At 41.0% G+C, this 17,533-nt stretch overlaps 1 protein-coding gene and 1 long non-coding RNA gene across 2 annotated transcripts in view; one reads left to right on the top strand and one right to left on the bottom strand.

Annotated features, from left to right (window-relative positions):
- LOC309671481 overlaps positions 1 to 16,810 on the top strand; it is a 164,955-nt gene extending 148,145 nt beyond the window's left edge. The window contains exon 3 of the long non-coding RNA XR_014269144.1: positions 16,779 to 16,810. This is a non-coding gene — a long non-coding RNA (uncharacterized lncRNA). The remainder of the gene's footprint in view (positions 1 to 16,778) is intronic.
- Positions 10,053 to 17,533, bottom strand: part of TECRL (trans-2,3-enoyl-CoA reductase like) — a gene marked incomplete at its 5' end in the record, with an annotated part of 72,707 nt that continues 65,226 nt past the window's right edge. Inside the window, 5 exons of the mRNA XM_082482726.1 lie at positions 10,053 to 10,255; positions 11,807 to 11,852; positions 12,289 to 12,370; positions 13,684 to 13,745; positions 17,434 to 17,477. Of these exons, the coding sequence (XP_082338852.1) occupies positions 10,128 to 10,255; positions 11,807 to 11,852; positions 12,289 to 12,370; positions 13,684 to 13,745; positions 17,434 to 17,477 (362 nt within the window). The 3' untranslated portion in view covers positions 10,053 to 10,127. The remainder of the gene's footprint in view (positions 10,256 to 11,806; positions 11,853 to 12,288; positions 12,371 to 13,683; positions 13,746 to 17,433; positions 17,478 to 17,533) is intronic.

Genomic DNA, 17,533 nt, shown 5'->3' on the forward strand with positions numbered 1-17,533 from the left:
TTGCCCTGAGGTTGCTCTGGAGCCATGCAGACTGGATGATGAGGCTACAAGAAGCCTCTCGGGGCTGGAACCCCAAGCAAGGCATGGGGCAATGTGTGATCCATTGCACCGCCTGGTTATCCCTGGGTCCCAGCAGGTCTCAGAGACCCTCTGCTCCACCAGATCCTCTGCTTCTTCCTGGCCCCTGGACATTAAGCCCATGCTAGTGGTAAACTCCATCTCATTAGCTGGGGGTAAGGAGAGAGACAGGCAGCCTGTTTCTCACCCCTTTCTCTCCCGCATCCATCCCATGTATTGAACAACCTGGACACTGGCCCCATGTCTACACTCCCATTTCGAGTATAAGGGTAGCCCATTTTCAGAGCAAATACCTGAGTGCACAGTAAGTCTCAGTTACAGTATTGTCTTTTTCCTCTTATTACCCCCCCAACCCCCCTTACCCCATGTTGCATTTGTTAAAGAAAAGGTCAGAGTTTTCCAGATAAATTTATTTCCCCCATTGACAGCATGCTGAATCTTCCTGCTGCTGCTTTTGCCTTTTCAGTGGTCTGAAGCATCAGGTTTGGTTCACTCGCAGTTCAAGGTATGTCAGACTCCCATGTACAGAGCGGTCAGTGGATGTTTCTGCCAGGGAAACAGACACTGTGTTTTCCAGTTTGCAGCATACAGCCCAGCTGGTTCTTTCTCTGAAAACAAGAGAATGCTGTCCCTTGCACTTGTAATTTACAGTAATTAGCAATGAAGTGATGCTTGGTTTGAGGGAAAGAAGCACTGTGAGCAACTTTCTCCTAAAAAGGAAATTTGGAGAGGGGGGTCCCCAGCAGAAAATAGTACATTTTGATTCCTCACGTAAACATAAATATTCAACACTTTCTGTAAATCAAAAATTGGAAGGAAAAAGCCCAGTGATTTTGGATTGATTGAACTTTTTCTCTCCTAGCTTTTGCTGAAATACTTAGTATTTCAGCTGTGTGTGAAATGCAAGCAAGCTGATAGATTAGTTGTATTAATTAGAAAAAGAAAAAAAAAAACCTAAACCAAAAAAATCCTAGCTGAGACACTTTACTTTCAAAGAACAGATGGCTTTCATTTCTTGTGGCTGTAGAATATTTTGCTGCAACATAAAGGCATATAGTATATCCTCTGGGGATGAAGGAAATTGAGACGGAGAGAAAATGTTGCGGGGAAATTCATTAGAAGCTCTAGAAGTAATAGAAATACCAGGCATGATTTTTGGTGTCGCTAACTTTGGTGGCTTCAACGGGCAAGTCCTACATGGCTTGCCTGAGATCAAGGCATCAGGACCCCTGCTTGCCCTGAGTTTTCCATACTTCTCCCCATCAGGACAGCAGCAGGAGAAGCCCCATCTGCAGACATTTGTTGTGGCAGAGGACGTTTTTTATGTTTTCTCTACCGTCCTGCCTGGTTTAACCTTTTGACCATCCTTTAGCCTGCCTCTTAATGTGACTGTTTTATTGACAATTGCAGTTAAAATGGCAGTCAGTTTAGCTAGTGCCGTCTGCTGCTGCTCGGAATTTTTATGTATCATGACCTTGTTTGTGCCCTTAATTTCTGCTGGAGATGCTCATCTCCTTGCACTATAACCAATGAATCAATTTTATTTCCTCTGCTGAAGGTGGGGGGGAAACAAAGTTTCTCCCCCCACTCCTTATCTCCAATAAGAAAACTGCAGTTTTTCTCTCTTCGTAACTGCCTATTGATTGTGTATGTCAACCGTACATTTGTGGGCGCTGAAGGATTTGATTTTATTTCTCTTTGCTCAACGACATCTGAAAAGTGAGTGCTCGAAGGGCTGCTGAGAAGTGGAGATCTTGTCAACATGTTTTATAATGCGTTATTCGCATATAATTACAACATGACAATGTGATTACACAGGGTATTTCCTTTTGCTTGCTTAGATATTCCTTTTGGATGATATATGCATCTGCAGTCCCGAGGCCCCAGAACTGCAGTAGGCAAGATTGCCCCATATTGCCTGTTGCGCGTGCCCAGATTTAGTGCTCTTGCATAAACTGTTTGCCAGTAAACAAAAGTAGTCATTTTTCTAAGTGTTTGATGGCAACGGCTGCTGTGCTCACTTCTGTTGGTCTGGGCAGTCCTCTGCCCGTGAGAGCGAGTCAGACGTGTGCCTTAATGAAGCACAGGCTGGGAAGGACCACAAGAGTTGCCGAAGGGATGAGAAGCAAACATCAATGACTTGCTCAAGGATGAAAAACAGTTTGGCGGGCTGCTTATTTAGATGGCTACGCTCATCTTGCATCTGGCTTCAGCATCCTGGCCTTGCACCTGCAGCACATCTCCTAGCACAGCTGTGGATGGCTTGTGGCACTTCAGCTCTTGAGCAGTTCAAAGGGGACTTATGTGCTGAAACTGCTGGCCAGGGCCGGGGCCTATGGCCAAAGGGACTCTGAGAGGGAGAAGCAATAGCTGAGGTGGGCTTTGGTCCATCATGGGCTCAGGACCGTCAGCACTGGAGCAGGGCAGTTCATGGAGACTGTTATCTCCTATCTGTGAATGACTCCTCAACTCCCTCTGTGAAGCTATCACACTTTGACACACTCAGTGAAAGTCTTGTGTTTGCTGTAAGGATTCGGTATTGCAGCTCATAAGGGCAGGAAAATTTGCCGCCGCTTCTGTGGTAGGAAAAGCACTTAATTTCCCTGAGAAAAAAAATGAAGACGTGCAACTATATATAACTAATGACAGGGCATGCAGTAATTCTCTGTGTAACTTGCATTACTCTGCATAAGTCCATTGTGTGATTAGTGTGTGAGTGAGAATTACTCTAAAATTGGTATTTCCAAACCAAGTGCAAAAATGTTTGAGATACAGCTTCCAGCGAATATTTGCATGTGATCAGAATAGATTACCTGTTTATTTAATTCCAGATCCATAATCGAGATCAGCATTGCCTTTATTAGATTGCAGTAAATCTTTGTTGCACTGCCCTCTCCTGGGATAGGTGCCCAAGGCACAGAGCCCCTGAGTAGATGCCAGCTCTCATGTTGCTACAGCCCCGCTCACTTTGTCCCTGTATCCATAAAAGCACAATATCCATCTTTTACCTGCTAGGGCCTTCTAAATAAGAAAACACGTCAAACATGTACCTGAGGGTGTTGCAGCTTCTGTTGTTAGAGATTTATAGTTTAATAGTAAGATACTGATGCAAATCTGGAAGAATTACAGCTGTATTTTTGCAGAGAATAGCTTAAACCCTGCAGAAGTAAGGAGCAAAGGAAGCAAGGAGAGTCGTTTTGAAGTCAGGAGTCAGGTAATGCAGAGTATTGCAATTCACCGCTTCAAGATTTAGCACTGAGCTCTGCAACTGGATTAAGGTGGGATGTTTGGCAAGTCTCTGAACACGGCAACATGGTTCACGTGGCTACTGGAAGGATGTCTAAAAATGGCAGCAAAATAATCACGTATGTGTGGGGCAACAGGGCTGAAATCGTTTAACAGTGTACAAATAGACTCTAAATCCTTAGTGTTTTGAAATCAACAGCTGGTTTTGCTGTGACGTCAGTGCATATGTCAAAGCTCTAATAGGTAAATAATTAAAAGGTAGAATGAAAGGTGTATAGGACCAAATGTAGAACACCTTCTGCAAAGAGATGATGTAAACCAGAGGGTGGAAGAATACAGTGTTTGTATATGTGACAAATATTCCCTGTTGGTTTAAGAATAGGTAATTTGTTTTTCATTAGATACAATATTGGAGATGTGTCATCTTTAATCCATTTCTGTCAAGCTCCATTGTCAGAAAGAGTGAAATTTCTTTCCAAAAAAGTCATAGCAGCTAATCCCTAAAAGCACACTATGACCACATTCTGGTCCTTCCAGCTCTCTAATCAATGTTTCCTTCTGCAAGGATGCCCTTGAACCTGGGAAATGGCCTAATATTAATAGAAAAGATTAAAAGTGCCTTTTTTTCTAGTCTTGTCTTGAGGAGAGGGACACCTTTTTAAATATTTGTTTGTTTTGTAGCAGTGTCACAGTGTTTAACCAGTCAACTGAAAACTCATCAACTTTTCAATATGAATAAGATGAATCTTTGATGTGGTCCATTTTCTTTGGAGCCTGTTCTGTAGTGCTTTAAAAGAGCCCCCAAATGGTGAAACCTGTAATTTTAAAACAAAAGCCTTCCTTATTATGGCCAGGTATTCGGAACAATAAAAGGGATCACTGGTAGAGCTATATTACTTTTTCACAGGAATAATACCGTGTATGAGAAGGAAGCGGGCTAACAATCAGATTTCTTTGACAAAAGATGTGAAGTTTGCTTTTTTAAATAAGGAATTCATTAGTATTACTGAATACTCTTATCATATTTCTTTTAACTATAAATGATTTCCTCTTACTTGGTTCTTCGGTCTTCAAAGGCTTTAGAAGTGAGATAAAAGCAGGGATACGTTAGAAGCCTGGGTATTGTGGAGGTGTTAATATGTGGTAGAATTTTTTTAATCTAAGCACACTTATTCCAGGACCCATTAACTTGTCTTTTCCTTTGGTAAAGAGGTTTTAGGTTGACTGTTACATTGCATGGAAATTCAGCCTGGATTATTTCAGTCATGCAGTGGCTGACGCTCCTCACTGGACAGCTGCTTGTCCAGTTGGAGAAGATGGATTAGGAAATGTTGTCTCAGGTGTCCTCACAGGGCAGAGCCAGGTGAGAGCCAGACTCTGGTGTGCTAGACAAATAAACAACCAAACACCAGAACCACGATAAAGGCCCGGGACAGCTCGGCTCTTGGTTCTGATACCTACAGGGAGAGTTGTACGTTTGAGTCACATATGGCTGAAGACATGCAGAGACCATTAAAATAAGCAGTCTTCCGTGATGCTAAACATGTGTGATGTGAAAATTGCCTTTAATCGTAGCTACACAGCAGCCTTTATACACCCACCTATGATAAACCAGGCTTTTCACAATAAAATATTATTCATGTAGATACTAATCTGTGTGCAATGACAGCACAACACTTCATTTACGTTTATCTGTGGAGCGCTGGAACAGGCATACAGCGCATTTTTCTAAAAGCTTTCATGAATGTTAATGACAGGGAATATCGCTTGAAGACAAAACTTGTGCCTAGGAAAATATAGAAAAGGGAAGCCAATAAAGCATCATGTGGAAAATATTAGCTTGCTGGAAAACTCTTTATGGTTTGAATTAATTTTTAGTTTAGCAGCACTTGTTAAATCTATAAATAGATAAATACTCTCTTGCTTTCCTATAGCTTTCTTCCTGTTATACTGTGCTTTAGAAGTCTTCACATTCAGTGATTTTTATTTTATTATATTTAGCTATCACTGCAGGCTCTCTTTCAGAGAACTGCTTTGATATCAGGCTGCTTTATCTCAGTTCCTGGTGTGATAAAAGCCAATTTAGAGTCACTTTATACAAAACAATGGAAAGTACAAGATATTTTGATGATAATAGCATCTTTAAAAAAGGATGACCATCTGCCTTTATTCACTTCTCCCGCTTTCAGTGTCCTTTCGAGCTCTACTTTCCCTATGGAAAGATGAAATCACTGAGATCATTTCCAGTCCTGTCAGCTGTGAAGATGTGGTAACCATCTTATAAGACAAGCATATGGCAGGGTCTTAAGGGCTTTTTCAAACTGGGGATCCAAATACAGGCTGCCAAGTTGTGTACAGGAGCATCTGCCATTTCGGTTCTATTACAATGTCTCCCTGCACCACCAGGAAGCCTGAGCTGGTGCCTGCTCTTTTGCAAGTTGGCATTTCATGGCAGAGCTGCATATCTGAAGGCTTAACTTCAGGCTCCTGAATTTGAAAGTCTTGGGAATACTTTGGGAAACACGAGACTTGCCCATCTGGAAGATCACAGCAGAAACCCAGTTGCAAGCTGCAGGGTGAACACGGAGGGACCTGGATGTTGAACAGTCTCTCCAGGTGGACCAGGAAGCAATTATTTTGAGATATGCTTTGAGCCCCTGGGCTGAGCAATGCCGTTCTCACAGTCCTTGTTGGGCAAGTGTCATGGTTTAACCCCAGATGTCAACTAGCATCACGCAGCTGCTCACTCACTTCCCCAGTTTGGATGGGGGAAAGAATTGGAAGAGTAAAAGTGAGAAAGAAACCTTCATGGGTTGAGATAAAAACAGTTTAATAGGTAAAGCAAAAGCCATGCAATTAGCAAAGCAAAAGAAGGAATTCATTCATTGTTTCCCATGGGCAGGCAGGTGTTCAGCCATCTCCAGGGAAGCAGGGCTCCATCACGCTTGGGAAGACAAACGCCATAACTCCAAACATCCCCCCCTTCCTTCTTCTTCCCCCAGCTTTATATACTGAGCATGACGTCACATAGCATGGAGTATCCCTTTGGTCAATTGGGGTCAGCTGTCCTGGCTGTGTCTCCTCTCAACTTTGTGCCCTCCCAGCCTACTCGCTGGTGGGGCAGTGTGAGGAGCAGAAAAGGCCTCGACTGCTATGAGCAACCAAAACCACCAGTGTACTATCAACAGTATTTCTCATCTCAAACCCGAAACATAGCACTACACCAGCTGCTAGCAAGAAAGTTAAATCCATCACAGCTGAAACCATGACAGCAGGCCAGGAAGGACCCATTAGTACTTCATCTGATTTATTTTTATGCAGTCCCTGCCAAAACTGTTGTCTGGTTGGCCCAAGGTCTCTGTATCTTGCTTTATTTGTGATCTTGTCTTAGATGTCTCAGCTTCTGAGGAGTGTTGAGCAGGAATTGCCCTCATACATGGGGACCCAGCTGTCCCAGTGACTGCACCGGCTCCTCATATCTAACCAAAACGTGTCTCCAGCTTCAACCACTCGACTTTTCTGCTGTATGGTCCTGCTGCCTTCTACCTTTTGCGACAAATGCCATAATTTCTTTACGAGCTGTTAGGAAAGCTTTGGGGCTGACAGAAGCTGCAAGGGGCCGGCCCTGGGATCAAAGGCAAGAGCAGAGCACCACGGGGAGTGGTGTCACTGCCCTGCAGTCTCTCACCTTTCCAGATGCAAAAACAGAGGAAAATGGCATCAGAAAGGGATTTAGCTCAAAGAGGCAAATTGGATTTTGTTAAGAGTAGTTGATTTCATGGCCCTCATGGAGAAGCAAGATTGCAAAATGTAATGCACATTGCCCTGGCTACTTTCCCTTTTCCATGGACACCAGTGCATCCAATGCACTGGAATGGTGACATCCTAGCAATGCCTGTGAAACTTCTCTGTACTAAGAGTGGCCAAAGTGGGACGCAACTACCCAAGCTGCATATTTTGGCTCATGTTGGAAGTTGGCTCCTTCTCTTTCACCTTCAAAGATGATGACATTCAGGTAGTGGTGTGGCCTTGCCTGTGCCTTCCTTCTGCGGATGGCTCTGAAAAAGTTAGGTCTGTGCTTAAGAGAAAATATAGCAGTTAAATCATTTACTTCCTCATCAGCCCCTAATACAAGAAATACCGGTGTATTTAGAGCTCAATAAGGCATTTTGTCCCCAGGTAATCAGCACAGTCATGACAAACTTTCCATGAAAATGTTTATGTGGAGACAATTGTTTTGGTTCAAAAGGTGCGTGGCCCTTGTAGCTAAAATCACTGTCAATTGCAATTTTGATATAGCGATACTTACTTTTTGCCTGTTTTTTTGTTTGCTTCAGCTTTTTTTGTGGGTTGTTTTGTTGTTGTTTTTTTTTCAAAAGCAAGGCCTCCAAAACGTTTATCAAAACTAAGACCATTTTTATACTTTTGGTTTAAAGCAAACTTGCCCCTCCATGGCAGGAAGTTAACTTACCTGTTCTAATCATATGGAACTTGCCCTGAAAATCAGAGGGCAGAGTAATACAGAAAGATCTGTGAAGGTGCAGGAAGTTGGATTTATTGCTATCTGTGAAGCCATTTAACACTGTTCAGAGCAATTTTGTCTGGATAACACTCCATTAGTGAATCTTAAAATATCTGCCGTGTTTATCCGAAACAGCCTTCTGTAACACCTTGTCATTTGTTCTTACTTACTGATTGCTCTTACCCCCACTTTAAAACTTTAGTCATTTACTACAGGAGCCAAAACCCTTTTCGCCCCCACCCCATGTACTGAATGACCAACTAATAAGCAGAGAGGTAAGAAATTCCTGAAGTACTTCCTTTGCCTAAGCTGACCGTTGAATAGGAACCACGCTTCTAGCAGCTGGAGTCACTCTGGAAATATGCCTTGAACAGACTTAAAACTGCAGCCATTGTAATCAAGAGACTAACCGATAAGTAAGTCATTTTGGCAAGTTACCCTCCCACATGAACTATTTTAAACTTGAAGATTGCTAAAATGAGACATTTAATAAACACGAAATGAAAACAATCCCAGTAGCTGGATTGAAAAAAATAGACAACAGTCTTGACTCACACATCTAACCCTGGCTGGAAAAAAATGGGTTTCAAAAATATTGTTGTTAGGTATAAGTGACTACAGAGTACAGAAAATAATTTTTCAAAAATAGATCTTTATTAGCAGTCTGGGTTAGAGAACTGGATGTTCACTGTGACTTGGGTTTTCCATTGAGAGGAATAAAAATTCTAGGTGTTCACAGGTTACAAGTTAAAAAATATGGAAAGTGAGTTATTTACATTACCAAGATGAAATTGAGTTACAGCGACTAATAGGATAAGTGTTGCAAGTTGGACATTAGAAGAGGGATATGAACCCAATTTACTGGGCAAATTAACTTTGTTAGAACACTTGAGCTGGCGCAAAGATAACAGCGCCTTTAGGAGACAAACTGCCTGCCTTGCTTGTGTACTTTGGTGTTTCTCTAATGATTAAAGTTATTTGGGCAAGCTTTTTCACCGGCCTGAGGGAGCCAAAAGACATTGATAAATGTGCAACAGAAATAGAATGAAAACTGGACTTAATGCCCTAACTCTCCATATCTTAATACTGGCTGAAGGAGTTCTGGTTCTTTTGCGCTCTGTAACTAAAATTGTGCTTCTGCATGATGCGGATGTCACTGATTTGCAAATGGAGCTAAACAGAGTTTTCAGGATTTGAATAACAAGCCCAGAGAATCCCTTAAAAAATAATGTCCTGGAAAGAAAAGTAGCAAATAGAAACCGACCAAACTGAAGGGGAGCTGAAGCCTTTCAGCAGTGTGCATCTGAGGCACTTCAGATACACGCTGAAATGCATTTGGTAGGATCCCTTTCCTTTTCAATAACGAGCTGTACTGTGGTTCACCTTGCGCCCAGGGGTTTCACAGTGCTTGGGACGAATAAGGTGAATGGTATCTGGATGCAGTCAGGCATAGAACAAGGGAATCCTCACACTCTTGTTAGTCGAGAAAGTCTTCTGCTATTTCCAGAACTGTTCCATTTGAGAAAGGGGGATGGACTTAAATGATGTACCCAAGGTCATGCTGCAAATTAGTAGCAAGACGGGAAGTACCTCACAAACAGTCCCCTCCTGGGATCGTGGGGCTGATCTGCCTACCTGAAAATAAAAGAAAGCCAGACCTCTCTGCAGCGATCAATTTAAGTCCATTTGTATTGAACAATTTACTATGAGATTCAATTAAAAAAAAAAAAAAAAGAAAGAAAGAAAAACCTTGTAAAGCTAGGCTAAACTGTGTTAACAGCGTAGCGGTTGTTCTTTGATGTGATGCTTTAGAGGACCTGAGGCAGAACGTGCTGTTTCTGTGCAGTTTAATAAAAATAAGGCTGTGAAACATCTTCTGATGCAAAAATCCAAAACTCATCAACAGCTAACACTGAACCTTAAAATCACCAGACCTGAATGCATGCAGATGAGCTGTATTTGTTAATTTTAACAGCATCTGTGTCCATTTACACCAGCTAAATATCTAGCCTAACATTCAATATAAGCAATATTCTTGTCCCTTCCCAATTAGCTCCATTACAGAAAATCTAATTAAATCATATCTTTTAGCAGGAACCAAGAATTCAAGAGCTACACTTTTTTCACTTAATTAAAAGCTCTTCATCTTGAACTGTTAATTTTCTGAAAAAGATATCCAGTAGTTCTTCCTCTGATCCGCTTTGGTTACTGAATGAAATGGCTCATTTACTCTGAGTTCATTCTTGAACGGTACACTTAGGCTTCAACTCTTTTGAAGAGCTTAGAAGATGATGGGAATCATAGCTGCTTTTCTCCGCACCTCTGGATAAAATCTCTTCAGGTACAGCTTGTGTTTCTTTTGGGCCCAGAGAGACATCTGGATGACCATCAGGAAAGCAAAAATGCCAGCTACCAAGGAAAAAGAGAAAAAAAGAAAAAAAAAAAGGATCATGTGTCTTCTTTTAACGCCTGTTTCTGTGAATACAAGAGTATTTATTGAAAAGTCTGTAGTCTGTTCTGTGGGCAGAGACAAGTTAACTCTGCCCTTGCTCTCAGCCTTGCAGTTGCTGATGTACCGTGGCCTGAGGCTCAGCCTCCACATCAGAATTCACACAGACGATGGTCACATCTACTAGCCACCCCCTGTATCACCTATGGCTTCACCATGAGTCACAAGGCCTCCTTGGGCATGGTGCCACCTCAACACAGAATTTACCCGTGGCCTCTCTTGACTATTTTTCTGGTTTGCTTTTGGCCTATAACACTTCTTTGTTTTTACCTCTGGCTCCCAACCGTAACAGAGAGCTGTGCTATAACTTCATGTTGCATGGAGGGAGAGCTCAGCCCTGGGCAAGTAGGCAGTAGGTGCACGAACAGATTTCTCTGCCTGGCAGTGAGGTCTCACGAAGCCTAACAGCTATAGATGCCCAGGCCCCTGCTGTGCTTGTGAGGAGCCATTAAGTGGTCTCCTGGGTACCTCTCTCTTCAGGCTGAGTGGCACTGAATGGGGCATGCTTTTACATGTACTTTTTGTAAATTCATTATCCTTTCTTCCTTAAATGACCTGGTGGACCAGAAACATTCATTTGGCATCTGGTCAAGTTATATTTGGGACGATTTCAGCAAGGATGAGTGTGCTGCATATGTTGCTGCTCCCTGCCCTTGTAAACGCAGCCCTACAGTGTCCCCAAACTTTCAGGTCGTTTCCACACCAGAGCCTAAAGCACAAAAATGTTGTATCTTTTCAAACAAAATTAAAAGTTTAATTTTTGCACAATGCATTTTAATCCACTTTTGAAATTCCTTTCTTTTTCATTTGTAAACCACGTGGGGCTACTTTTTGCAAGTAGCTTTTATAGGTTTCTATTTTGGAATGGAAAAATAATTAAAAAGTGAATGTTTTGGAGTGCTCAGTCCCAGGGACCGTATTTGTATGGGTATTTAGGTCTCTAAGGATGCAGGAAAGCACTGGGGAAGAGTTGCAAATGCTGCTAAGCAGGATGCTATTATGAGCTGGCTGCCTGATATAAGCAAATGGGGAAATGCTACCAGGAACGTGTGTGTCTTTCCTCTTGTGAAATACTAAGTACATCTGTTTTCCTTTCCCTCTTAGAAGTATTATTCCAGGTTTACAATGCAAAGAAATTTTCCTACATCAAAAAATGATTTACAGTTGTAAATGAAGAATACTGAGGGGTTTTTTTTTTATAAATTTCAAAGTCTGCATTCACTGTGGAAACAGAAGAAAAAAAAATCTTTCACAAGAAGCAGAGCACTGGTTTTGATCAAAAGAAGGTGTTGCAGTAGGGTAGCACATTGAATGTTTATACAGTCATGTCACTAGGGGGATTTGAGGGCAATATTTCATATGCCATACATTTTTTGGCAAATTTTAGATTTCCAGAATTCACTTCTGCAAACAACAATTTAGAGGCTATCTTCATTCTGTTTCAAACTTACCTGGCAGGGTTTGTGTCATCACTGTGAAACTAATCCAAGACCCAACCTGTTGCAAAGACAAAGGCACTCTTAATTGTATACCTTATGCAAAGCAAAAGGGTAAGTTTTCAGAAGTGACAACTTCCCGAAAAGCTTCCCCTGGAAGAAGGGTGTCACACTCCTACCGGAAACGGGAGAGGAAAAATAGCTAGAAAGGAAGCCCGCAGTGTACTGGATGGGGGTGAATAGATGGATGGCAATTCCTTGGATCACTGGGGAGTCTGTGGTGGAGGGGAACATACACAAAAGTCATGATATTGATGTGAGGGAAGAGAAGGGTCTGTTGCAGAAACTTTTGTGGGAGCAAAGAGACCCTGACATACAGAACATAATGATTGATGTGGAAAGGAAACTGCGTGGAGGCATTGCAAATTTTCTGCAGGCAAAAGCTGAAGCACAGTAACCACCTACCCTTTGCATATAAGCAGAAGAAAGTCATGTACCTCATACGTGTAGTTGGGACAGGATACCAGCAAGAAGAGCCACGTGAAGGGGTTGTAGGTTGGACTTGGAAAACAGGCTTTACTTCCTTTATGAAAGGAAAAACAAAAAAAGAAAAAAAAAGAGAAAAAACAAACAAACAAAGACAAAACCAGTTTCAATACAGGGAGGGGAACTGAGCCTTATCACAGCTTGCCTATGTAACAGCCATCCCCTTGGCTAATGCTCCCAGCGTACAACTCGTTAAAAAAGTTTCAGTGAAATCTTTTGAGACAGCAAAAGCTGTATGTATCCTAGTGAGAATGCTGCTTAGCGAGCCATGTATCAGATTTTACAGGAAAGGTCTGGCACGTCCAAAGGATGCAACCTTTGTTCAGAGGAAGAGAGAGACAAGTAGTTTAATGCAGACTAGCCGGCAGGTGAGGGCTAAGGGCACTCTTCTGGGATATAAAGGATGCAGCTGTATCTTATTCAGCCTGACACAGGAATGTGAACCTGTCCCCTTTTGCATCCTCATCCTTCATCCCAGGGTAGAACAGGAAAACAACTCCAGAGCTAACAGCGTGACTCTCCGCAGCCACTGATGACACTCACACAGAATGCCACATATGCAACACTTCATTTTTAAGTTCTAGCAACAATGCTATCTTTAATATTTGTAGGCGCTGATGAATTATTTGGCTCTTGCTGCTTTTAAACTGAATTAGGCCCCTTGCAACAAACAACATAAGCATCTGCCTAACCACAGTACATCGAAAGCTTTCCAGAATAGCAACACACTTCAGTGTGTGAAGCTGATCATACTGTGGTGAAGTATTTTCTTAAATAGGTTGTCATAGTGTGAAATTATACTATTATTAACTGAAAATATATTTTGCTTTCTACTCTATATAGTGTAACTTTTATTCTCATGGTACAAAAGACTCAAACCCCATGCTTGGAGTAGTCTTTTAAGAGCATAACATACACATTGATCCCTGTGTAGGTATTCATGAGTCTGTCTTTGTATTTGTATATATGTGTGTGTATCTTTGCATGAGATGCACGTATCTAAAAACTCTGCAATCTAGTTTAAAAGTTTTTGAAACTTATTTAAAATTGAATCCTCTATTGTCAGCCAACAGGATGCTTTAGAGAACTTCGATGCTTAAATCCATATTTAAATTGCAGTTGTGTAAAATTAAGATAAATTTGCTATAAGCTTGATAACAACAACAACAGTGTTGCTAATGTTTCCTTCTCATCACATTTATTTTGAAGATGTTATACCGATGGCATGGAACCGACTTCATCTTTCTTTATTCTGTGGATGTAGATACATAAATTACTGTACACCAGCAGAAGATGGATAGGTTAAGCACACTTCAGTCTTAAATAGACAAACAGGAAACAAAGACAGACCTGAATGATTTTGGTGAGCTAAAGCTACGTTGATAAAGTGATTTCCAGCTTCACACATCTGCAAGACATTAAAAACATATTTTCAGTTGTATGCCTAAAATACTGCGGTAACTGTGTTGCAGTGCATAACCAGAACCCCCCCGTTACAGCTTAGTCTCTGTATCCAGAAAATATGTACTCTAAAATGACTCTCCCATGGGAAATGCATTCTGTGATCTTTGTCAAACACACAAGTGTCTAGTGAGCACTGTGGGCGCAGCCTGGGGTGAAAGCCCACGTTTCAGCTCCGTAGACCTCAGTGTAGGCAGGCCTTCAGCGTGTTTTCCATGCTCAGCATGTGCAACATACTTTAGTCTGGGGAGATCAGAGAGGCTTCCTGGGGTCTAAGGAATTTAGCAAGATACTTCTCTGAGCTGAACATCATTGTCAGGATTTGGATTTCATCCCACCTGCAAATGAAGCAAGTGAGAATTTGGCCACTAGTTTTGTAAAGATTTCACAAGTTAACATGCCTACCCTCTTCCTACACACACTTTCAAAGGTGTTCGGTGTAACACCTTTGTTACACTGGTTACAGAGCACAGTCACCAGCTCTCTAGCTGAGTCATACGGGAAGGAGAAATAGGGTGAATAAACAGGCAGCGGTTCTCTGCAGGGCAGAATGATTGAATGGATAGTAGTCGGGAATTGATAATTAAAAGGAAGCCAGTATTATTCCTGGTTCTGCTACACTCTGGTTATGCCATTTCCAGCACCAACCAACCTCTCAAACTTGGTCTTTAATAGTCAGATGGTTTAAATCTTTGGAAGAGGTACCACGTCTCCTTACTTGGTTATACAGCATGTAATACAAGGGGATTTCAGATTTGCTTGTGGCTTTCAGTACTTCATCAATTACATCTACGGTAGAATCAAACCAATTACTACTCATATTTAAAGTGGGAACTGGTAGGAAAACCAGTTGCAATTCCTGAAAAAGAAAGTCTGTCAGTACAACAATCTAATTTTATGTTTTTCATCTTCCCCCTGCTTTATGAAGAAAACCAAAATGTAGTATACATTTCAATCTCGGACTGAACTGAACTTTTTTATTCATTTCTGGGTTTGAAGACTGATTTCTCCTCTCAAATCGAAAAAAATGCGATGTTAAAAAGTTTTGTTTTCTTATATCATTCATCATTCTAAATTTTGCAGGGCTGGAAAAAATTAATAAATTTAAATAAAAATGAAGAGTGCTAAATCCTAGAGACATTAAAAGTGTAAAGTCACAAAATTAATAATAAAAAAAAGAAATATGATTGTAATTTTTTTAAGCCAATTCTGAAAGTCATCCATAACAAACTTCAATTAAAACTAATTGAAAGGGATATGTAACTTAATTTTATATTGAAATGTGCTGTTATCTGAAAGAACATTGTAGGTAGCATTGCTGAAGAATTTTCCCCTTTTTGGCAGAGAGATTTCTGTGGGTTTTGTTAGGAAGGTTTAAATCAGTTCTATTAGCAAAGCTGGTATTCTGCATGGGTATGTAGTCATGGGTCAAATCCTGCAGTCCTTTTATGTTTTTTAATTACAACTAATTGGCTGTCATCTATCATAAACACCAGATGTAAACCACTAAACAGCCAGAAAAGGAAATTCTGTTATAAAATACGATATCAAAGGCTATAATTCTAGCTATAGCGATAGAAGTAATTTTAATTTACGTACTTCCAATTATGAGCTAGGAACATGATTGTTTCTGATTGCTGTTATTTTAAAGAAAAAAGTTTCAAAGTTAGAAGTGTTTTTGTGAAACACTATACATATTGAAATGTGTAATGCCCATACTATTGTGGAGCAAAAGAGATTCACGCACTAGAGTTAACACCTACTAATTCTATAATCAATTATAAGTAAAACAAGCAAAGGGCATTTCTGCAGGGATTTTTATAGGCTTACCTTTGACTCTGCAGCTGCATTCTGCTGTAATTAGCTCTTATGTCCCTCTTTAGAAATGTGGCTGCTAATGCTCTTACATCAAGAAGTACTGCTAATGTGAGCTAGTCCTTAGTCAGTGTCTCAGATATAAAATACGGGGCAGCAAGGAACAGCAGAAAAAAGGCTTTGCATTCCATGCATACCCTATATGAAAAATGTCCCTGCAAAGATTAATTTCTCTAAATATGAGAATCTTTCAGAAGGGCCTGCTGACACTCTTCAAATTACTCAGTACTGTTGCTTACAGCAGCTGCAGATGTATACACTTAAATCAGGATATGTAATAAAGACAAGCCTTAAAAGACGAAAAAAAAAAATCTTCCAAATATTTTATTCATATGTTTTAGAAACCTGTGAAAACGGCTTCAAATTATTTTATTTCCTGTGTTGCTGTTTTAAATTCATTGTCTGGGAACTTGCCAGAACAAGGTCTGAAAGGGAAAATTTTTGAGTTGCCATGGGTAGGAAGTTCTCAAAAGAACTGCACAAATTCTGACCATGGACCAGGTGCTGATGCACATCTGAAGGGGATGGCCATATTTTATAGCAAGTGCCCCCAAAAGGATCCATGTCTTTGCTTGATGGCAGCATTTTCCGTAAAAGCTATAGCAGGGCGTGTTACATTGAGAAGAGGAAGGATGTTTCATTAGAAAAGCTTTTTCTAGGCAGAGATTTTGACAACGACTAGTTTTACTGGTAGCACTGAACATTCAGGCAAGTGGTTTGCTTGGTTTCAAGTAACCCCTGAGCTTGGGAAGGGTGCAGACAGTAAGGCTTTGGACACACCACTGCCTACCACTACCACAACCTCCTGTCTCCACGCTATGGGATTAACGCTTTCAGCTGTAGAGTCTCATTCAGTGTGTGAACTTCTTCATATGAGTATTTTTGCTACACCTTATTGTCTTTGCTATACCTTATCAGGGCAGGAAGAGCTGAGAACTGCATGGCCAACCCCAGAGACAAACACTGCCAAAACTCTGATCTTTAAGGGTCTTGATTTACGAAAGCATTTAAATATTGCTAAGGAGTTGTTTGAATGCTTTTCTGAATAGGGTTTGCCTGAAGGAGCCCAGACACATTACTGTCCCCTCTTCCTGTTATATTTCAGGAAACTGATCTGTATCTGATTTTCGAAGAGGCTGACTGTTTTGGCTACTGACCCATGCTTGCTTGGGTAAGTCAACGCTCAGCATTTCCAAGTGCAATGCCCACAGAAGACAGAAGAGAACAGACATTTCCATGTGAGAATTTCTTACTGAGCTTCTGTATTGTTGTATGGTTATCTTAATTCAAACATCCGATTTGGTAGTCTCAGCCTTCCTTCACCGCCTGCGCTTTCCCTTGGCTTCACCCACTTCAGCAGGTTTTTATTGTTTTTAATAGCCGTTAAGATTAAGTTTTTCAGGGTACGCAGTGCTATTGCAAAGTCTGCTTAGGTGGTAATGCTCCAGTGTTTTAAAAATGGCAAGTTCCAATCTGTCTAAATATTAATGGTTTTACAATTACGAGTAGTAATAATGCTGATGATGTTTTCATGGCTCTCAGATACAGTACTTCACATAAAGGTCCGTTTAGGTAAATAGTACTAGCAGGCTTCCTGGCCTAGAAATCTTAATAGTTTATCACTAAATACAGTCAAAGGACACGGGGCTGTGAGTGTGGACATATATAAATACACAAATGCATAGCAGCATTACTGCATTTTGGGAAATTGTGTTACTCCTATTCCACAGTCATTAATAAAACTTTATTTTTGTACGTACCAGAAAAGCAAGGGCAGCAAAAGAAACTTGTCTGTGGCCAAATGCTAGAAAATAGAATGAAATTATAAATTGCATTTTACGGTATGCACATGGTTTGCTA

Source organism: Vanellus vanellus (assembly GCF_965231255.1).
Source record: "Vanellus vanellus genome assembly, chromosome: 4".
Classification (NCBI taxonomy): domain Eukaryota; kingdom Metazoa; phylum Chordata; class Aves; order Charadriiformes; family Charadriidae; genus Vanellus; species Vanellus vanellus.